The following is a 22,624-nucleotide window of genomic DNA, read 5'->3' on the forward strand; positions in this document are numbered from 1 at the left end:
AGCCCCACCCTTTCCCTTTGTTCACTGATTTTGAGAAGCAGAGATGTTCTCCCGCCGGTTTGTAAATCAGCTGTGGGGAACCTGTGGCCTTCTGGAAGTTGCTGAACTACAATTTCCATCATCCATGGCCATTGGCTATGCTTGCTAGAGCTGATGAGGCTTAGAATGAGAGTTGTACAGTGGGAAGGGACCACAAGGGCTGTCTGGTTTAACCCCCTGCAATACAGGAATCTGATTGCTACTAATTCATAAAAATTATTCAAATGTCCACTCATACAAACAGGGACGCGGTGGCGCTGTGGTCTAAACCACTGAGCCTAGGGCTTGCCGATTGGAAGGTAAGCGGTTCAAATCCCTGCGATGGGGTGAGCTCCCATTGCTCAGTCCCAGCTCCTGCCAACCTAGCAGTTCAAAAGCACATCAAAGTGCAAGTAGATAAATAGGTACCACTCTGGCGGGAAGGTAAACGGTATTTCCGTGCGCTGCTCTGGTTTCGCCAGAAGCGGCTTAGTCATGCTGGCCACATGACCCGGAAGCTGTCTGTGGACAAACGTCGGCTCCCTTGGCCAGTAAAGCGAGATGAGTGCCACAACCCCAGAGTTGTCTGCGACTGGACTTAACTGTCAGGGGTCCTTTACCTTTACCCTTTTACCACCCATACAACATCCTGGGGACAGCACAAAAGTTGCTTTATCCATCACAATCTTTCCCAGGGAAGAATATATTTTGTATTTTTCTCCAAGGAGCTCAAGGTGGTGGTACATGGTCCCCCCCCCCGCCTCCTTTAATCCCCACAACAACCTTGTGAGGTAGGCTACTGACCGCAGGAAGTGCCCAATGTGCAACATGTTTGAGTGGGGATTTGAACCCTGCTTTCTCCCAAGGTCCCAGTCCGACACTATAACCACCACGGCACCATTCTCGTTTCAAGCCGTATCGTCCAGGATAACCGTGTCTGCTGCCAAGACGCTTTGCACAGTTTCATTTGCAAATGGAATAAGCGCATAGCTGTCAACATTCCCTTTTTTCGCGGGAGATTCCCTCATTCCAGCGCCGTTTCCCGCTGCTTCCCGCTGCTATCCCGGATTGTTAGATATCCCGTAGACTGTCCCCGGGACAGGTGAGGCTGCTGATCCCTTATTTTCAAATCTGAAAGTTGACAGCTATGAATAAGCGGCCGCCGACTTGCAGCAAATCAGCCCGCTTCGTCTGTTCGCCAGATCCGAAGGCCTGGCAGGGAGCCTTCCCTTCCAGCAGGTGGCAATAGTCTCGTTTTTGCGGCGGATGAGAAGGATCCCGCCTGCCGCCTTTGCTCCTTCCCTCGGCAGGAAATGACCTTTGTTTGGGGTCTTGGGAAAAGGCCAGGCTGGGTCGGGGCACGTGTCTTTTGCGCGCAGAGGGAAGAGGCTGGCCAGGGGGCCTCTCCTGCTGCAAAGATGGGCAAGAAGAGCAAGAAGGAGAAGAAGGTGAAGGGGGCTGAGAAAACAGCCGCCAAGATGGAAAAGAAAGTCTCCAAGAGGGCCAAGAAGGAGCAGGTGAGCCCAGAGGGCTGCGAGGAAGCTGAGCTGCCCCCCTCCCGCCAGGGCTCCTGTGCCTTTAAGAGCTTCGCTGCAGGCAGAAGCTCAACAGGTCTGCACTTCCTGGATAAAGAAGAAAAGCCCCCTTGGCTGAATTTCTGTGCAACCTTCAGCTCCCACCCCGCTAAAAAAAAAAAAGGCGCATCAGCTATAGGGCGGGGTGGGGGGAAGGAATGCAATTCATACGAACGTAGGTAGCTGCTTATTACTGAGTTAGACCATTGGTCCATTGAGCACAGTGCTGGCTGGCAGAAGCTTTCCAGAGGTTTCGTTTCATTCATTTTATTTGTATGCCTCTTTCCCACAAAATAAAATCACGCTCAAAAAAGCGGCTTACAACAAAACAACAGGGATGCATTTCAAACAATTTCATAGTAACATAGCAGAACACGTCAACAGTTTCATAACATAGAACAATAACAAATATAATAACAAAAACCCACATTCTGATACTATAAATAGAACAGGGTTATTTAAACAACACGCAGCGTTTGATAGTGGAAATAATAAAGGAGCTTTGCATTTTGTCTTAGTCCTAGAAGCACTCCTCCCAAGGTGTTGCTCAGTGTCCCCCTCTTGCAGCAGCTTAGAAGGCTTCCAAGGGCAAAGGGTGGGGTAACTGGAAACCCCCCCTCCCATGATGTTGGTGTTTCAGGCAGGGGGTGTCTCCAGCCCTACCTGGAGGTGCTGCTGGGGATTGAACCTGGGACCTTATGCATGCAAAGCAGATGCTCTGCCACTAAGCTATAGTTCTTTTAAAAATAAAGGTTTGGGGGGCTGTGGCAGTGTAATAGAGAACAGTGTAATAGAATAAGCTCCCATATCATCTGAGGATGGGAAATTCCTTCTAGATCTTGTGGTTCAGTCTGTGCTGGCTGATGGGAGTTGTAGTCCAACAACATAAAGAGGGCACCTGGTTGTGAAATGCTCTTGATCAGACTGTCTCTTTGTTTAAAGGAGGATCTTGAAGCTTTGATAGCGGAATTCCAGACACTGGATGCTAAGAAGACTCAAGTGGTTGAGACAAGCTGCCCCCCGCCCTCCCCAAGGTAAGAATGTGCACAGGGGTCATATTTTCCTGGAAGTGTGGGCTACAAACAACCCCTAATAATTTTACCAGGCTTGCTGGAACCAGCATTGATTGTGCAGTATTCAGAATAACTAAAAGATCAGAGTGGTCTCATCGTTTGGCTTTATTCTCTGGTATTTTTTCTACTATTTTTTTTTTTTTAATTTGCTTGTTTTTACCTAATAGTCGTAATCTTTTCAGACTTGCTTGCAGCCTTTCTCAACCTGTGGGTCCCCAGATGTTGTTGAACTACAACTCCCATCACCCCTAGCTAGCAAGGCCAGAGCTCAGGGATGATGGGAGTTGTAGTCCAATAACATCTGGGGACCCACAGGTGGAGAACTGCTATGTGTTTGCTCTTGTATTTCTATTGGTTTGGTGTTTTTGTAAACTGCCTCTCAGCCTCACAAGGTTGTTGTGTGGAATAAATGAGGATGGGAAGAGCCCCTTGAGCTCCTTTGTGGGGGGAAAGGTGGGATATAAATGAAATAAATGACACTCTGATTTTGAAATTAAATGTGTTGATATTTCCCCTCTTTTTATGTTAGTATGGACAACAGTAATGAATCTAAGCTGTCATCAATATAGTGACCACTTTCATACGTCTCAGAAAGTGGCTGCTTTTGCATGTCACCATAAGTGTTGCAGGATGGAGTTATATAAAGCTGTAAAGTACTTTTGCACGGTACGAATGGAACAGCTCCCCAGTCTGTGCCCCTTCTTATATCTGCCCCACTTTTCCATCTCCAGGCTCAACGCATCTCTATCTGCACATCCTGAGAAAGATGAGCTAATCCTCTTTGGAGGTGAATATTTCAATGGCAAAAAAGTAAAGTATATCCTTTTGTCTATCCTCCTGCCCCCTTCCCTGACCCAGGGTACCTGTGGTTGCCCTCCAGGTGGTGCCAGGCTCCCAACTCCCATCAGCCCCAGGCAGCATGGCCTAATGGGCAGGAGTGATGGGCTTTGTACTCCAGCAACATCTGGAGGGCCATGGGCTCCCCAGCCCTGCCCTAACCCCAGTTCACCCTGCTTATAAACTCTGCCTTGGCTTTTTGCTTTCAGTGACTTTGCACAAAATTATTTTACTGCAATGAGGAGCTATTCAGGGTCCCAGAATAAATGGGACTGCCTGTCCATGCTGCCCACTGTAATGACGTCCCAGCTGCCACAGACATGGCAGGTTCCATTAAAAGGGCCAAGAGTGATTGCCTGGCCATCATCAATGTTTTAGGAGTTCATAACTCCTGGAGACAGATTTGGAGCATCTCCTTCAGCTCCTCGGCCTCTCTGCACATGAACAGCCCTCCTGCTGCTGTCCAAAAGGAGCTGGTCTCCTTTCTGTCCAAATTGAGTACATCCAGACTATGAATTTTGCAGAGACATTTGGGTCACAGACTGATTGTGGTCTCAAATTAGCAGTATAGGAATTGAGTCATTTCCCCCAACCGCTCCCTCTTTCTGCACAAAGCATTCTTTGGGCTGGTGCAGTGGGGGAAGCGGACAGTTCTGCTGCTTCATCCTTCAGCCCATAATTTCTCAACATGGGGCAACAGGTTTCTTGGAGGTCTGCTCATTGTGGAGGAGCCTGCTTGGCTTTTACCACCATGTCTTCCCAAGCTCCTATCCCCTTAATGCCAAGATTCCCTTCTGAGGTAGGTAAAGTTGCTAGGAGTTGCACCTTCACCCCTCAGTACATAAAAAAGGTCATGCTTTGGTAACTAGAAGTCTTTTATGAATGTAATAGATTTCTGTTTAGCTCTGAGCACTGACTAGGGTGCAGACGTGTCCTTGTCCCTCTTCAAAGAGCTTGGAAAATGAAAATCATGGTGGGAGCTTTTAAAATAATGCTTTGGCATCAGTACCTCTCCCAAGACTTAAGGGATGGGGTAGTCTCTAAACCAGGCACCCCCAACCTTTGGCCCTCCAGATGTTTTCGACTACAATTCCCATCATCCCTGACCACTGGTCCTGTTAGCTAGGGAGCATGGGAGTTGTAGGCCAAAACATCTGGAGGGCCACAGGTTGGGGATGCCTGCTCTAAACTAACAGAAGAAACTGAGTGCCCGTCTATTACCAAGTCAGGTTAAAGGTCCTTGCATTAATTTGCAAAGGCCTGAGCAACTTAGGTCCAGGGTAGCTTAGGGATCACCTGAACCCTTATATCCTGGCTTGATCATTGAGAGCAACTGCAAGGGTGGTGTTGACCATTCTACAAGTTGCCAAAGCTCATTTGGCATTAATGTGAAATTGAGTCTTCAGCAGCATTGATGATGTGGCATTCTGTTACTGGTGAAGATTCATCGGGCGCCTTCTAGATTACATTCACCTTTAAACGTTTGCTGGGAAAAATTCAGTGCTAGGTTATGCATACACATAAGAGCCATGATTTTAAATTATAATGTGGTTACAGTTTAAAATCATTAGTAGGATTGGAATAGCACTTGCAGTTTAATGGTGAAATTTGGATATGATGAAGATATAAAAGACTTGGATTATTACAAAAGATGCAGGAGGAAATGATTAACGATAGGACCCACAAAAGCGGGGAGGCAAGTCCAGGAGATTCTTTGTAATCTTGTTTTTATGATGTATGTTGGATATTTGATTGTAAAACTTTAATTCGAAAAACCAAATAAATAAATTTATAAAAATAAATAAATGTTGATGTGGGTTTTTTTTAATTGTATAGATATAATTGTGGCAAATCACTTTGGGCTTTTTTATTATTAAATTGCCATATACAAGTATTTTAATAAATAAAAGGAGTGTGTGGAGTACACTACATATTCTAGCAAGCTTCTGCCTCCTCTTCCTCTTCCTCTAGACGTTCCTGTACAACGAGCTGCTTGTTTACAACATTCGGAAGAACAGCTGGGCTAAACTTGACATCCCCAACCCCCCTCCACGCCGCTGTGCCCATCAGGTAATAATACTCTGTGCCCCAGGAAGCAGTTCTAGGAGGTGAGGGTTCGCAGTAGCAGAAGGGGTTACACAGCTGGTGCAGAGGCCTTCCTGACATCCTCCTTCACCAGCATCATACCATGTGTTGCCTCAGAGTAGAAGTATATTATTTGTTGTTTGCTTTAAGGTTTCAGGGCGGGTATTAACAATTTAAAATAAAACATATATTTAACTTTAAAATCATATAAATATATAGGCACAGAGACACACATGCACACTAGGGATCCCCTTTCCCAACTCATACAACTATTACGCACAGTCCCAACTCCATTTCTCTGTCTTTGGTTCTGCAGTCCTGTTTTTATCTTCACCCCTGTTCTTCCTCCCCTTTGCCATTTTCCTCTCAGTTCCTTCTGCCCCTTCTTTACTCAAACTTCTGCTGTTGTTTAAAACCACTTTCCCCATCAGTGTCTCTCCCTTCTGACTCCCGTGCCACTGCCCCTTGTGTTGAGCAACCTGTCTTCTTTTCCCCTCCCCTGCCCCACCCTGACTTCATGCAAATCCAAGATTGTGATGTGGCACTGCAGATCGTCCAATAAGGGACAGCAATGACAGCCTTACATTTTTACGTAGATAGAGAGAGAGAAAGTTGCATGGTTATTTTTGCATCAGATGTGGAAATAAGCATGTATGCAAGAAGGGTGCTAGAGAAACCCACTGAGTTTGATGCTGGTGCTCAGAAAAGGATGGTCTCTCTCTCTCTCTCTCTCTCTCTCTCTCTCTCTCTCTCTCTCTCTGTGCTCTCTCTGTAAAATTCTACCTGTCATAAATGACAGTGTCCAGCAGGTGGTGCTTTAACAAGCTGTAATTTTCCACAACAAGCCATTCCCTGGAGCAGGACTCTCCAACCCGTACAGATCAACTCCTGGGATCCCACTCTTAACCTCATCCTGCAACCTGGACCTGTTTTTAAATTTGTTTTACTGGATATGCCTTTCTCTCTCCCTACCAAGCAGCAGCAGCAGCAGCAGCAGCAGCAGCAGAAAATCCTTCTAGACTTCTTTGTGTGACCTACCTTTGGGTTACATGTGATCTGTTTTTGGGCCACCATCCAACTACTGTAGGCCACCACTGGCCTGGAGTTGCAGTACACTTTGGCATACATACATTGCACCATTTGGCCCAGATCAAAGCATAAAAATACTGTTTCATTCAACCCAGCAATCCCAGCACAAGGCAACTGCAGAAGCACTTACGCCCTCCTCCCACCAACTTTTCTACCCAAAAGCTCATAGAAAAAGAAATATTCACAAGGTCTGGTGAAAGGATGACAAGGAGAGAGCCAGATGTATCTCTTGAGGCAGGGAATTGCTTGGGATTCCTCTTGAGGGGCCACTCTTGGGAAAAAGTCCTGTCTGCTAAATTACTTTGTATGCTGCAGAGAAAGAACATCTAGATTCCTCTCCTTGTGACACTGTTATCCTTTGGTGTCCATTCTGAATTACGAAGGGATTCTGAAGCTTTAGCCCAAATGCAGCCCAGGAGTTGAGGCAATAAGACCCATCTGCCACCACTGAACTGTGAAACCTCCACAATCAGGCCATCTCTCTCCCACCCCCTTTCTGCTATTAAAGTCACAGGCTTGGCTTTGTCAGGAAAGGAATTGCTTTACCCATTGCTATGATTACCATTTCTGCTTGGAGCGGGTTCAGATCTGCAAACTCTGGATGACCTGTACACATAGAGCCTTGGCCTTGGTTGTCCTGACAGTAAAATGGGGGGTAAGCACAGTGCTGTTGGTAAGGTTTAATGAGAGAGGCTGTTCGTGTATTGTACATGTTGAAAATTACACAAAACTTGCCCTAACTTTCTCTCTCTCTCCTTCTTTGGCAGGCTGTGGTGGTAGCTCAGGGTGGCGGACAGCTTTGGGTGTTTGGCGGGGAGTTTGCTTCACCAGACGGGGAGCAGTTTTACCACTACAAAGATCTCTGGGTCTTGCATTTGGCCAGCAAGACCTGGGAGCAAATAAAGTAAGTGAGGTGTGGCATAATGCATAAGCTGCTTGTCTCCTTGAGCAGCAGCACTGCCAGAGTCCAGTCCTGGGAAACGTCTCTTTTTTCCTTTCCCAGATGTTGTCGGACTCCCAACTCCCATCAGCTGGCTGGGGCAGACCAGAGTTGGAGTCCGACAGTGTCTGGGGGGGGGGGGGCCCACAGATGTTTCCCAACCTTAGTAGAGGGGTGTGATAAGTGGGTAGGCAAAGCGAGTCTTTGCTTTCTGATCCCAACTGATTGGAAAGGTAGAGCATCTTCAAATATTGAAGAGCGTTTAGGAAATTGTGACAACACAAAGCGTGCATTTACCTGGTTGGCAAATAGGCAATGCTGTCTTCTATGTGTGATCACCTTTACCTACCTGGAGGAAATATTTAAAACATGAAAGTGCACATTGGTGTTTATATGAACATGCAGGAACACGGGAGGCTGCCTTGCACCAATTCAGACTGTTGGTCCCTCTAGTTCAGTATTGTCCACACTGACAAGCAGAATGGCTCTCCAGGGTTTCAGGCAGGGAATCTCTCCCAGCACTACCGGGAGATGCTGCTGGGAATTGAACCGGGGTACATCAGCCTGCAGGGACGCAGGTGGCGCTGTGGGTAAAACCTCAGTGCCTAGGACTTGCCGATCGCATGGTCGGCGGTTCGAATCCCCGCGGCGGGGTGAGCTCCCGTCGTTCGGTCCCAGCTCCTGCCCACCTAGCAGTTCGAAAGCACTCTTAAGTGCAAGTAGATAAATAGGTACCGCTTTATAGCGGGAAGGTAAACGGCATTTCCGTGTGCTGCGCTGGTGCTGGCTCGCCAGCTGCAGCTTCGTCACGCTGGCCACGTGACCCAGAAGTGTCTTCGGACGGCGCTGGCTCCCAGCCTCTAGAGCGAGATGAGCACGCAACCCTAGAGTTGGACACGACTGGCCCGTATGGGCAGGGGTACCTTTACCTTTACATCAGCCTGCAAAGCAGATGCTCTACCCCTGAGCTACAGTAGAAATACCCTTCTGTACAGAGCTGCTCTATTCCAAGTCTGACCACCTAGCTCAGTATCAACCACTTGGACAAGCAAAGGCTCTCCAAGGTTTCGGGCAAAGTACTTTCCCAGGTCCTCCTGCCTAAGATCTGATCAGCTGAAGATGGCAGTCTGGTGTAGTGGTTAGAGTGCCTGGTTAGAGACCAGGGTTCTAAATCCCTGAGACTCACCAAGCATGATCTTCGACCAGTCACTGCCTCTCAGCCTAACCTACCTTTCAGGGTTGTTGTGGGAATTAAATGAGAAAGGGGGAGGACCCTGCACAGCACCTTGAGTCCCTTGGAGAGAAAAGGCAGGATATAAATAATAACCTGGGACCTTCTGCCTGTGATGCACTGGCTCTGCCACTACTCTGCGGAAGCCCTGTCTGACCCTGTGTTGTCAGTAAGACTCCTAGGTCCCTGTTTTGCTCACCCCCTCTTTTTTGTTTTCTGCAAACTGCAATCGAAATGCCAGAAGGAGGGAGTAGCAGAAAGTTGATTTACACACAGACACGCTGTCAGGAGAGCAGTGAAACACAGGCGGGCTGCCTCCCCCGCAGACTTTCTCATCAGCACAGATGTTGGAGCTCTTCCCGAGGAGGAGGCGGAGATGGAGCTTTTGTTTCTAATAACTAAAAAAGGGCAGGGGTGGGGGAGGGAAAGAAGTAGTTTGTCAGCCAAGAGGGCAAGTGTGTTGCCTACAGAAAAACAGGCAGCTGGTGCTTGAGCCAAATAGACGTTCTTGTTCCCCACATTGGGGTTGGGCAACTTCTGGCCCTTCTGGTGTAGTTGGGAGTCCTAACTCCCACCATCCCTGTGGCCATTGGTCCTGCTGGCTGCAAGAGTTGCCAGGAGTTGGAGTCCAGCAACATGTGGAGTAGCAGAGGCATCTCAGTCCCCCCCCCCCCCAAATGGTATGAAACAGAAACTGACGATGGGCAAACAGTGGGGCCTTCTCCAATCACTGCTCAGTCTGTTCACTTGTGTTTCAGGGCTTCTGGGGGCCCTTCGGGTCGGAGCGGACACCGCATGGTGGTGTGCAAGAGGCAGCTGATCCTCTTTGGAGGGTTCCACGAAAGTGCAAGGTCGGTCGGCGCTGTGCTTTTTGTTCGCTTGGAAAGGGTTGGCTCGGGCCCAGCAGACCTTAGGCCAGGGGCTGCTCACCTGTGGCCTTCCAGAGTCTCCGTATGCATCATCCTTCAGCAATGGCTGTGCAGCTGGAGTCCGACAATATCTGGAGGGCTACAGCAGCTGCCCCATTCCTGCCTCAGATCCATCTTGTTCATTGCGCCCCATTCTGAATGCTGCCAGTCAGTGGAGTTCCATTGGTCAATGGAGTTGTCAGCTAATCTCCAGTCATTGGACTTCATTTCTTCCACGGTGTGCCGTGTGTTGATGGCAAGGGCTTGTGGAGAGACAGATCTGCTGCAGAACTCTCTTTCATTGGAGGTGGGGAGGAAGGGGGAGGAAGGTCAATTAAGGGACTAGGGACATTGTGGAGGTTTGTCATGTGATGGAATGGGTTGGAGAACGTGGCCACAGAAAAGTGTCGTCTCTTTTTCCCATAACATTAGAAAGAACTCCAACGAAACTGACTAGCTGTAAATCCAGGATGGACAAAGGGAAGTCCACCTTCATGCAAGAAACTTGTGGGATTCTCTGTGTAAACTTGCTTACACAGATGCTGAAGTGGATTGTGCTGATTGCTGGAAGACGGATTTATCAATAGCTCTTAGCCATGGTGGCTGTATGGAGCCTCCATGTTCAGTTGACGTATACCGTTAAATGTTAGGTAGCAGAGGCATACAGTGTGGAAGGTACTCATGCCCTGTTTGTGGGCTTCTTTGGGACATTTGATCTGCCACTGTGTGGGAAGTTAAATGCTGAACTAGATGTGCCTTTGCATTGCTCCATGTTGTCAATGTCTTACAAGTTGCATCTAAAGCCAAGCTTGGAGTGTATTCTGGAAGCTAGACTGGAGCACCATTAAAAAAAGAAAGAAAGAAACAGTGGAATTCAGAGAGGTTCCTTTCAGGAATCTGCTTCCAGAAATGACTCCTTTTTTCTTGTCACCCACATGTCAGAGAGTAAGGATTTTTTGACATTCAGCACCAGGGACAGCAACTTTAGGAAGCAAGAGACTTCCTGATAAGTTTCATGTGCTTATACATTTTTCTCTGCCTTCCAAAGGATAAGGTGTACATCGCAATCTCTGGGAGTGCCAGTGACGTGGGCACGTGCCCCAGCTTAGTGCTCCAAGAGGCAGGTTGTCCGATAATCAATAGACACAGTCCTGCTTAGCTTCAGCAAGGTTCATGTGCCTTCAGACCATGCGCCTTATCAGTACCTCTGCCTGCTGCTTTTGTTCCAATCAGAGATTACATCTACTACAACGATGTTTATGCCTTTAACCTGGACACATTTGCCTGGACCAAGCTGACTCCCTCCGGGATTGCCCCTGCTCCAAGGTCTGGTTGCCATCTAGCTACCACTCCTGAAGGCAACATCCTCGTCTATGGAGGCTACTCCAAGCAGGTAAGTGGTGCCTTTTACATTGACTTGCTTAGTTCCCTGTTCCATATTCCTTAGAGTGACTAAGAGTGAGTTTGCAAGGAATAGGCTAGCTTCTCTTATCTGTGTTTCGTTGGGGCTCTGGATCATTTGTAGCAATGTCCACATAACTGAAGACACACACTCAGGGCTGGTTGTTTTCCGGGACAGCTCTCCCTTCATGTGGCTCAGATTTCCCACATGGTGGGGGGTGGGGTGATCACTCTGTGCCCCAAGTCATTCAGCAAACTTGTTGATCTGCAAGAAGTTTGGCCACTGAGCCTCAGTCTGGTTAAGCAGACTGGACATTTGGGTGGTCAAGGCTTCTTAAAGTGAAAATGTTCCCGTTCAGCTTCACATCCCCTAAGTTGGGCTCTGTTGCAGTTTGTACAGAAAATGTACGACTTCCCTCCTTTGGAAGCAGATCTCATTAGCAGCTGTTGCATCTGAACAGTCAGAGGGACACCGCCTTTTGAGCCTCTCCAGTCTCATCTCTTTTGCCTTCCTGTTTGCTTCATCATTCAAGGGTATGGAATGGAGGCCTTGATGTTGCCTTTCCTAGTGGATAACTAGACTGTGGCTATAGTGCTAACTCCACAATGCCTCTTTCTTTCCTGCCCAATCCCTGGGAGCTCTAGGCAGGATGCTGCTTAATTTTTTTTAATTTTTTTTTTTTTGGCTTTTCAAAAATATTTATTGGTGCAAATGCATGCCACTCAGAATCTGAGCTTCTGGAAAAACCACTTGTTCTTGCCCGTCTTGTATCTCTCCTCAAAATTCACTTTGGCCTCCCGCCGGGCTTTACGTTTCAGCGCAGGGTCCCTAAAGACATCCTTGTTGACAACGGTCTTGTCAAGGGGAATATCAACGGAGTATCTGGTAGGCATCAAGTGGTTGTAATTGTAGACCTTCACAAAGGACTTGATCTTGGAACGCTTGGCAATCTTCTTCTTGCCCATGCTTGCTGTCACTTTGCGTGGGTAGCGATCGATGCCAGCCACCAGAGCGTGGCTGTAGGGGCGGTCAGAGGTGCCATCATCAGTATTCTTAACAATAACAGCTTTGCGTCTGGAGTAACGCCCAGCGAGGACAAGGACCACTTTCCCTGGTTTCATAAACTTGCCTATCTTGGAGCTGCGGCAGCGATGGCACCCACCGGATGCTGTTTAATTTAAGCCTCAAAACAACCCCAGGAGGTAGGTTGGGTTGAGGGCAAGCCTCAAGGAAGTCACTAAACGCAGATCTGAGTGGCTGCTCAGCTCTGCTCTGCTGGCTTGTGCACTACATGTTAGAAATTAAGGGGAGACATAATGAAGATGTCTAATAGCATGAGCAGAAAGCTAGACTGTTGCGATCGCCCACCCCCTTCTTTTGATCCCGTTTGTCTGGAAGGAAATGGGGGCTGCTCTCCTGTGTTCATTCTTCATTTTACTTTTACTTTCTGACTTTCTCATTAGTGTGTTCTGCCATATTGGTTGGGATCTGCTTGGATTTCCAATTGTGCAGATGCTCACCTGCTTCAGGGGTTGCCTACATGTAGCCACAGAGGGCAGAGAGGGGCAAAAAGCTTGTTCCGGTGAGCAAGCGCAGCAGCGGCTGACATATGTAGGTGCCTGCCCCATTTTGTGATCCTTTCTCTTTTTTCCTGCTCTTTTAGATGTGGCAGCCATTTTGTGACCTGCTTCACCCCTGCAGCAGCCATTTTGTTATATGCCAGCCCCCAGCCCCGGCAGCCATTTTGTGCCTGGCACCCACAGCATTTTCTCAAAAGTTCAGATTTGTCCCCTGGCTCAAAAAGGTTGGAGCTCCTGCTTGGATGCAGAAAATAGGAACTCCTTTCTTGCAAGGCACCAGTGATTTGCCCCTTTCCTGCTTTCTCCTATTCCCAATATCTGCACCAATCTACAAACCACAAAGCGTGCAAGGTGTCTGTGGGTGTTTTTAAATAAATACTTGGTGGTTTGCGACTAGGGTAATGTGGTTTCAAGTGGGGTAACAATGTTGTTACCTGTCTGACTCTGCTCTTCCAAGCATGGAGCTGGAAAGGCCTTGTAGTGCCTAGCTTCAAGCTGCTTGCTAGTTTTGGCCTGCTGTATATGGGCTTATGGAACTCCCCGCTTCCTCTTTTGGGGATTTGACACCAGGGGACACCCAGGTATGTTGGCAGCCTATATAGCCTTAGCAAGATCTTACAGTCTTAATGAATTTATTGCATTTACCGTATATCCCACATCTTTCAAAGAGCTCAGGTAGACGTATATGGTTCTTCCTCTCCTCATTTAATCCCCACAACAACCCTGTGAGGTAGGTTAGGCTGAGAGGGAGAGTGACTGGCCCAAGGTCACCTAGTGAGCTTCATGGCCGAGCGGGGATTTGAACCCTGGTCTCCCAGGTCCTAGTCCAGCACTCTAACCACTGCCCCACACTGGCTCCCTTTGCAAGATGCTGTGTGCAGTGGGATTGTCTTAACCAGGTCTGAGATCTCGCTGGGTGTTTTTTGCACAGGACATGGTGCAATTTGAAACATGTCTAAGAGCGCCACCCTTTGAAAATGCCAAAAGCCTTGATTCTGGTCCTTATCATTAAAAGTCATATGTGAAGGCCATCTTTGTTCCCACGCTCCACGTTGATGGGTCGGGTTCCACAGGTGGAATCACAAGTCTGTTGTGTGTTGACACTTGCTTGAGACCTGTTGTAGCATACAGAACCGTAGAGCTGGAAGGGTAATTGGGGGGGTCATCTGGTCCTACCCTCAGTGCAGAATTCTTGCCTCCACAATGCTAAGCCAAAATCTGCATCCTTTTAATTCCTGCCCATTCTAGAGAGAACAACCACATTTGGGTGTGAGATACTGTGTTCAGTTCTGGTCACCTCGCCTCGGAAAGGATATTGCAGAGTTGGAAAAGGTTCAGAAAAGGGCAACCAAAATGTTCAAGGGGGTGGAGCAACTCCCCTATGCTGGAAAGGTTGCAGTGTTTGAGATTTTTCAGTTTAGAGAAAAGGTGTGTAAGAGATGAGATGATCTAATCTTATAAAGTTGAAGATGGGTGAAGATGGATAGAGAACAGTTTCCCTCCCTCTCTCATAACACTAGAACTCACGGGCATCCACAGAGTGTTGGAAGATTTAGTGTAGATTAAAAAAAGTGCTACTTCATGCAGCATAAACTATGGAACACCCTCCTGCAGGAGACAGGGATGGCCATCAAAGTGGAAGAGGATAGACAAATCCATGGAGGAGAGGCTATTGATGGCTGCTAGCCTTGATGGCTCTGCTCTGCTTCCAGAGGCAGGAATGCTGAATACCAGTTGCTGGAAAGTGCAGGAGGAGAGAGAGCTTTTGTGCTCAGGTCCTTCTGAGGGTTTCTGACAGGCTGGTCACTGTGAGAACAGGATTCTGAACTAGATGGACCTGACCAAGCAGGAGGCTCTTAGGTTTCTCAGCAAGCCTGTTCCACCTTCTGTGTGATGCAGACCAGATATTGGAAAGCCACCAGCCTGCCTTATCTTCTCTTTCTAAAGGGCTGTTGTAAGGATTACAGGATAACGCACGTGAAGCACTTTCTGAACTCCTTAAAAGTCGTAGAAGATGCTGTGGTTACTCTTTAGCCTGTAGCCTTGTTTGCATTTCAGTCTTTCTGTGCCTTAGTAAACTCTGTTCCAGGCTTGCAGAGGAAAGCCTTTTGTAAAAATTTGTATATGTAGGCAAGCCCATTCAGACATATTAAGACATATGATGTACACCTTGTGTTAAAAAATCTGTTTGTTTGTTTTTTAAAAAACCATTTTTATTATATTCACAGTTTTAAAATCTGTTTTAGTTATTAGTTTTTAATGGAAATTTTGTACCATTTTTATATCAACCACTTTGATTTTCCTTTATTTAAGAAGTGGATAGATAGCTAGATTAACATGAAAATGGGGAAATTTATGGTAAAAGAACCTCGATCGATCTTAGAAAAAGAATTTAAGGAATATAAGAAAATGGGATAAATAAGTTGGGCCTAATAAAGGGAATTAAGTTTAAATATAATAAGAAGAGGTTTAAGGAATGAAACAAGAACTTGCTGAATTAAGTGTGAAAATTGGGATGCATGGGCGGGGGTGGGGGGAAGTCAATGAAAGAGGGTTATGAAAGAATCTATTTGTGATTATTTCTCTCTCTTTTTTTTTTCCTTTCTTTTTTTCTTTTTCTTCTCTTCTTTCTTTCTTTTTTTCCTTTCTTTCTTCTTTCTTTTTTGCTTTGTATTAAAATTTGAAAATCCAATAAAAATTATATTAAAAAAAAAAAAAAAGATAGATAGCTAGATTAAAATATATATCAAACATTTCTTTTTTTTTCTACAGCGAATTAAAAAAGACGTTGACAAGGGCACTCTTCATACAGACTTGTTCCTGTTGAAGGCTGAAAGCTCAGGTAAGCAGGAGGGCTCAGGGCTGCCTGGACTCCATACATAGGAAGCTGGGCCTGGCCTGGGTTCGATATTCTCAGTGTAGTGGCTAAGCTTACTTATATGAGATTTTTGGAGCTATTTGCTCTTAGGATGGCGGGGGAAGCAGGTGGATGGGTGACAGAGCTGCCATTTCAGAGGTATGGGGTGGACAGAGGAGTAGAGGCAGGATTTAATGTCTTGCTTTTCATTCCAAGGTGGCACTCTGCTCACATTCTGCTGACCTTAGACTTCATGATGTTTCCCTTTGCCTGTGATTTGCAAATGCTGTCCACCTTTAAAAAAAGAAGCACTCCTTTTCTCTTTCATGTTTCCTAGACAAGTGGACCTGGGCTCGGATTAGTTCTTCAGGGGTGAAGCCGACCCCCAGGTCTGGTTTCTCGGTGGCTGTGGGTCCCAGCAACCGGTCCCTTCTCTTTGGTGGGGTCCACGATGAGGAAGAGGAGGAGGACCTTGAAGGAGACTTCTTTAACGATATTTATTTCTACGACTTGGCAAAGAACCGGTGGTTTCCTGGACAGCTAAAGGTCTGGAAAGATTCTTAACCGTGGGGTTACTCTTGCTCAGCAGCCTTTAGCCACCAGCTCTGCCTTCATCTGCAACGTGGAGATAATCATGCTGCCCTGCCTTACAGGGTTGTTGTTGTGTGCAAAATGTCGGTGAAAGTGCTCTGAGCACTTCAGAGCCCTGTGCAAGTTCTGAGGGTTTCACCTTTTGGTTTACAAGCCCCCTGGCCTTGCAGAGGAGACTAGGATGTGTGCACGAACACCACAAAGTTGCCAAATAAAAAAAGGCAAACTGAAAAAAAAGAAAAGACCCTACATATTTTCACCTGCAGTACAATTCAACCCATGCAGACCTCTTGTAGCCTGGGTGGTGCAGGGGTTAGAATGCTGGACTAGGACCTGGAGAACCAGGGTTCAAATCCCCACTCAGCCATGAAGCTTGGGCCAATCTCTCCCTCTCAGCCTAACCTACTTCACAGAGTTGTTGTCATGATAAAAGAGAGATGACTATGCACGTCATTGCAAGCTTGGAGGAAAGCTGGGATAAAAATGCAATTAATGAATAAAACAAAATAGATAATGATCACTTGCAGTCATCACAGTGGACTAATCTGCCCATTCAGCAAAATGCAAGTGTTGCCATCCCACGTGGATTGTACCACTTCAGAAAGCAGGTTGGGAGTTGTGTGTTTGAATGATCCCTGTGTGTCATCACAAAGTCCTTAAAAAGGAAAGCTAGCATGCCAGGGGAGAGCCTCCAGCCAAGCCTACACCCCAGTGCGACCATCATCGTTGTTGTTGTTAAAAAATTCAATCATGCAATTCCCACCTGCATTTTAAAGTGGTACAGTCCATTTCTGAATGGTACAGTCCTTCTGGCACTGTGGCACAGGTCAGCTCCCTGTCAACAGAAGTGGAGAGGTGGAGGGAGAGCACACTGGATAATGAACCAATTCCTGCCAAATTTCATCAGTTTGTCAGGAAGGTGGCAGCTGTCTGTTCTGCTTTGCCTTTCAAAAGTTGTGCAGGCTTTTGCTTTTGGGCTCCGGCCTGCTTCCATTAAAGTGTTTCTCTTCCTCCCCTCCAACCTCAACAGGGCCCAAAGACTGAGAAGAAGAAGCGGCGTCGAGGGCCTGCGGCAAAGACTGGCTGTGAAGGTGGTGAGAGTGAGGAGCAGCTCCCTCCGGGCCCGGTGGAGATCGTCAAGGAGGTGGTGGCAGAGGATGGGACCATCATGACTATCAAGCAGGTGATTTCGGCCCCTGAGCTGGAGCTGCAGGATCCTGAGTCGGAGGATGAAGAGGATGGCACGGGTGATGAGGCCTCCGGCCAGCAGGTGGAGCCATGCCCACGCTCAAACGCCATGCTGGCAGTCAAGCACGGGGTGCTCTATGTTTACGGAGGGATGTTTGAGGTGGGCGACCGCCAGTTCACTCTGAACGACCTTTATGCTATTGACCTCCACAAGATGGAAGAATGGAAGGTCCTCGTGGAGATGGACCCAAGTAAGTTGAAGCCACTTACCATATTTTGCTTCAAGCTCTTGCAGCCAGCTTTCTGTTCTGTACTTCTGCCGTTACGCTGGGCAATTCAACATTTGTTGATGTTAAGAATTCAAATTCTCTTGCGTTTATTTTTTAAAACAACAACAGCAACAAGTTGCTAGTCGTTATGGCCGAAACTTTCTGGAAAGCCTATTGGTGCTGCCTGATGAAATCCCAAAAGCTGTTGGAGCCAGGGATCAGACACTGGTGTTCTGACTCCTTGCCCTTACTCACTTGGCAGCAGAAGCAAAATCCACAACACTGACCAGAAGAATAAAATAACACAGTAATTGCCACCCTCTTCACAACTCTACCAATAGATGACAGGCTTTCCATCTGATCAGGTCCTTAATTGGGTTAGGACCTCGACTCAGCAATTGGAGTTAGTGGGATCTGGTCAGCCAAGGTGAGAATAGGATGCTGGACTACACGGGCCACAGGCCTGATCCTGCAGGCTCTTATTTACCTGTATTGCACAGAAAACATGCACGCTTTGTTCATTTGTCTGATTTAAATAGAACAGCTACCTAGGAGGCACAAACACAAAACATGCTCCGTTGCTAGGGCTTTGATTCTGTAGTATTTGTCAACTCCTTTCCACGACGAATTCCAGTGAGCTGCAAGCTTTGCTGCTGCTGCTGCCCATCCAACATGACTTTTGAAATTTCACTAGGCACTACCCACGTTGAATTTTTTTTTAACCAGCCTGTCTCTGCAAACCTAAGGACTAGAAACTTAAGAGAAAGCCCTTATTCTTAAAATACTTGATTCTGTGCCAGACAAGGAGCATTGACACAAAACCAGTGGGAGCATGTGGAGCATCCACAGGCGTCAGCAGACAGAACTTCAGGAAAGCCTTTTGTATAACAATCTCATCAAGTTCCTGGGCATTGGAAACTATTCCTAGAAATCTGAGGGCTGCCGTGGTTAATTTTACTACACGACTGCAGCTGACTGGGGACAAAAGCTTATTTAGGCTGGCAAATTAGACAGGTGATGGGGATGCAGCCTGCAGCCGAGGCTGTTTTTAATTCTTAGGGCTGTGAATAGCGTTGGATTTCATCAAGTGTGCGCACACAAAGTCTAATTTTGGCCTGGCTTAATCCCTGGGAAAACCTTTTTTTCCATGCCCTTTGGCTCTAAGTTGTCTGGCCTCATTTGTGTCTGGACCTTGAAACCTTTGTCTTAATCCCACCAAAGTCGTCATGTCTGTGTGTTGACTCCTTTTTAGGCTGAGTGCCTTTGGCAACCCCCAGTTGCCCAGAGCTCCAGGCACCAGCCACAAACTCCTCTTAGTTATCCCACAGGTCTTTCCACTTCGTTTATCCACTTACCGTTGTCATAGAACCATGGAACTGTAGAGTTGGAAGGGATCCCCAAGGGTCATCTAGCCCAGCCCCCTGCAATGCAGGAATCACAGCTAATCACAGTCATGTAAATAAGGTTGCTACCTGCCTTCAGTGCCGTCTCCTAGTGGGAAGGCAGGATATGACTCCTTTAAATAAAGTAAAACAAATCTCAGCCTCTGCTGCTCACAAGCCTTCCATGATACCTGGACACAGGCAGCTGTGTTGACTGATTATTATGATTTGTACCATTAATTAAATGCATTGCCCATCTTTCACCAGCAGGTCTCAGGGTGGGCTACAACAATTAAAAATTCAGAATTAAAAGCAGATTACAGTCACAGGTTGGGCCCTGAAAGCACACGCATCTCAGCTGTCAAAGGCCAGAATAAAGTCGTGCATCTTCAGCATTCGCCAAAAGCTGTACAGTTGCCTAGCTGGTCTTTTCCCTGGGTTCTAGGAACATAGGAAGTTGCCATATGTCTGTGTAGCTCAGTAGTGTCTGCACTGACTGGCAGAGGCTTTTCAGGGGTTCAAACGGTTCTCTTCCAGCCCAACATAGAGGTCCCAGGAATTGAACCAGGGGCCTTCTGCATACAAAGCAGATGCTCTCCCACTCTGCTGTGGACTCGGTGCACCTGGCTGTGTTGCTTTTCAAGTGAGGTTGATCCCATTTCCCTCCTGCTTGATGGTTAATCAACTCCCCATTCACTCTAAGCTTTGAGGAGGTCTTCTCCCTCTCTGGGTACCTGAGCCCCAGTCTAGGTTCGTATTTTTAATTTTGAAAGTTAGAGACAATGAGTCTCAAGCTTGCCTTGGCAACCTCCTGTTTGCCCTAGTAAACCCAGGTATATAAAGAGTTGCTGCTGGTCCCCTGATGGTGATGAAATTCTAGATAAAGTGGCCAGAGGGGAAGCTGCCGTTCCTGCTGCTAACTTTGTATTCCCTTTTATACCTGTGAATTTTAATGGCTGCGGCAGAAACTCAGGAATGGCTTGAAGATTCGGAGTCTGATGATGAGGGAGATGTGGAAGGTGCGGAGGGAGGAGACGAGGAGGACGAGGAGGAAGAAGAAGATGAAGAAGAGGACTCTGACGATGCTGAGGGTGAGGATGAAGGTAGTTGCCCAGAAAAGAGCTGGAAAAGAGCACCTGTGTTCTCAGATGTGCTGGAAAGGAGACGCTTATGTTTCCTGTCTCCGCTTGACTTTGCATGCCAAATGTTAGCTTTAATGTAATCAGCTTGACTTTTTGTTAAGTGGATTTGGCAACGAATTGTGCAGTTCAAGCTTCATCTGTAAGGAAGTGGAGATTTGTTGGGGATTTTAGTAGAGTTGCCATAGGATATTATGCATTCTTTGTGCAGCATCTTTTTTGTCTATGGAGTGCTACACCTGGAAGAGACCAGGTGGTCCTCTCTGCTCTGCTCCTCATTGCACTTTCTCTCTCCCCCTCTCCCTTCCTGCCTTCTGCAGCAGAGGAAGATCACCCCGCTGTGCAGCCTGATGAAAAGTACACAGATTACCTCTCCCGGACAGAGCAGTACTGGGTGAAACTGGCCCGCCAGAAGATGGGCCCTGATGCCAAAGAGAAGAAGATGGTGAAAGTGGGGCATGCAATGGCAAAGGCCTTCCACGAAGGGTCTGCCTAGGCGAGGTCTTGCCTGCCCCTCAATGAACGTTGGGACAGCTGTTGTGTAAACATGCAATTCTCCCATCTTCAGCGGAAACTACCACTTGGCTTTCTGCATGTTAATGAATTGGCTATAAGGGAGCAGTTTGCAGCTACAAGGATTAGAAGGCCACCTCTGGCCCTGCAAGCACTTCTCTCCCTCTCCCTCATCCGCTCCTGCTGATTTTGTGACAGGTTGCTGGAGCTTCGGGACTGGAGGATGTTCCCTTGTGATATTGTGAACTTAACCCTGGTTGGCACAGGGATGCCTTCCAAGAAGGGGAAGCAGGAAGAGGAAAGGAAATGGGAGAGGGTTGGGTGGGCCACTCTGAGGGAGTTGGTGGATTAGAGGGACCAGGTGCTTAAAAACTTGGCTATTCTTGTTGGAAGCTTTGAGTTTGATACTTAAATGTTTGAGAGTTTCAGGAGGCTCCTGTTTTCCGCTCCCATCATCAGACCAGGAACTGGGACTTAACCATTTTGGCAGGTTTTATAAATAAAGGTTCTTTTGTCTGTTAGGATGCTTTCTCCTTTTTAATGGGCAGTATTGAAGATGGGAAACCTTTTGAGCCAGGATGTACCAAGCTCCCATCTTGTTCTGCATCTGACAGGTGTGCCAACATCAAGCCAGACATTCTTCATGCTTAGAAAGCTATATCATGCTGGCTTTAGGGCGCCGTCACGTCACCATACCAAATGCATAGACTGAATTTCCTCCCAGATCGTTGCCTAACTTCTTTCCTTGTAGAGTGCAGAAATAAAGCTTAGTAACCCTGGTTTCAAATTTATAGGAGAAAGAGCTCTGTGGGTGGGGTGGGGGCTGGAAGAGGCCTTGAATCTGCCCCACAAGGTTCATCATCTGGTTCATAAGACATTAACTTTTTACTTTTTTTCTCAGACTGACTGTGCTGTCAGAACCATATTTTATAAACATTCACAATGTCTTAAGAATTCCTCATTTCTTAAAAAGAACTTTTCTCATTGGAATTAGAAAAACTGCCCCTATCAAGATTATTTAACCCTTAAACAAGTTTAAATAAGCAAGCAACTGGATCTGAGTATTAGCCTAGACCCTTAATCTGGGACTGGCTAGAGGATCTGCATGCTGATTTAAGCTGATTTTTGTCCTGTTAACTTCAGGTTGAGTCTACTTCAATCCTAGTACAGCAGCTGCAGATGTTTTATTGCTTGCATGATAAACGGATCTTAACCCACAACCACATCTTCAAGGAAAGGGCCATAGCTGTACATGCTGGCACTTGTTTTGTCTATAGAAAAGCCCAGGTTCTGGCCTCGGCTATTCCTGTTAAAAGTACCTCAGGCACCTGAGATCTTGGATAGTCAATGTAGCAGGCCCATCCCTCAGTGGCAGGCCACGTGTGTGTTTAGCAGACCGATGATGGCAGGTTCAATCCCTGGTGTCTCCAGTTAAACATCTTGGAATAGACCTGGGAAAGTCCCTCTGCTGTAAGTCAGAGACGGACTCAAGTCTGGGTGTTATCTAGCTCAGGACTAAGGTAGCTTCATGTGTTCATATAGCTGCTTCAAAATAGATTCCCTGGAAATAGTAGTTTTTGCTTCCAAGGGTCAAATGGGCCGCTAAGGACTAACTCTTCTGAACTCTTGCAACAAAATTGGACTCATTTGCTCAGTTTTGGAATTGATATATAAACCTAGAGAAGGAGCATCAATGGGTGTTTTCACTATTTAATCGCAGGAATTCACTCGGCATTGAATTGTAGATTCCATTTGCGTTCTTTTTTAGTGGCCTGATTTTTATTATATTTCAGTATTATTGTTGTTATTTTCAATAAACACCATTTGAAACCAGAACTGGGGCAAAGGTCAGCATCTTCCTGCTTAAATAGCCCGCCTTTGTCTCCACCTAGCAATATCCTTGGCTTTCTTTACAACCAAGTGTTGCTTTTGTTCCCCGCGGTGCCAT

At 46.9% G+C, this 22,624-nt stretch overlaps 1 protein-coding gene and 1 pseudogene across 2 annotated transcripts; one reads left to right on the forward strand and one right to left on the reverse strand.

The window, feature by feature from the left end:
• Window positions 1–1,330: 1,330 nt before the first annotated feature.
• KLHDC4 (kelch domain containing 4) lies at window positions 1,331–21,197 on the forward strand. 2 transcript variants are annotated; one of them, XM_028739937.2, is made up of 12 exons: window positions 1,331–1,535; window positions 2,535–2,626; window positions 3,397–3,475; window positions 5,474–5,572; window positions 7,444–7,580; window positions 9,606–9,698; window positions 10,989–11,148; window positions 15,510–15,579; window positions 15,932–16,140; window positions 17,216–17,624; window positions 19,990–20,127; window positions 20,484–21,197. In XM_028739937.2, exons 1-12 carry the CDS (start codon window positions 1,332–1,334, stop codon window positions 20,657–20,659), a joined length of 1,866 nt encoding a protein of 621 aa, XP_028595770.2. In that variant the 5' UTR covers window position 1,331; the 3' UTR covers window positions 20,660–21,197. The 2 variants fall into 2 exon arrangements, with proteins under 2 accessions (XP_028595770.2, XP_028595773.2); XM_028739940.2 differs by lacking the exon at window positions 9,606–9,698.
• LOC114602112 (large ribosomal subunit protein eL27 pseudogene) lies at window positions 11,844–13,442 on the reverse strand (annotated as a pseudogene).
• Window positions 21,198–22,624: the final 1,427 nt, after the last annotated feature.

The sequence above is a fragment of the Podarcis muralis genome, chromosome 7 (assembly GCF_964188315.1).
Source record: "Podarcis muralis chromosome 7, rPodMur119.hap1.1, whole genome shotgun sequence".
In the NCBI taxonomy this organism is placed as follows: Eukaryota; Metazoa; Chordata; class Lepidosauria; order Squamata; family Lacertidae; genus Podarcis; species Podarcis muralis.

Coding starts and splice junctions, on each gene's coding strand:
- KLHDC4 (XM_028739937.2), top strand. CDS start 1,332: ATGACCTTTGTTTGGGGTCTTGGGAAAAGGCCAGGCTGGGTCGGGGCA. Junction 1,536..2,534: donor AGAGGGCCAAGAAGGAGCAG/GTGAGCCCAGAG, acceptor CTTTGTTTAAAG/GAGGATCTTGAAGCTTTGAT. Junction 15,580..15,931: donor GTTGAAGGCTGAAAGCTCAG/GTAAGCAGGAGG, acceptor CATGTTTCCTAG/ACAAGTGGACCTGGGCTCGG.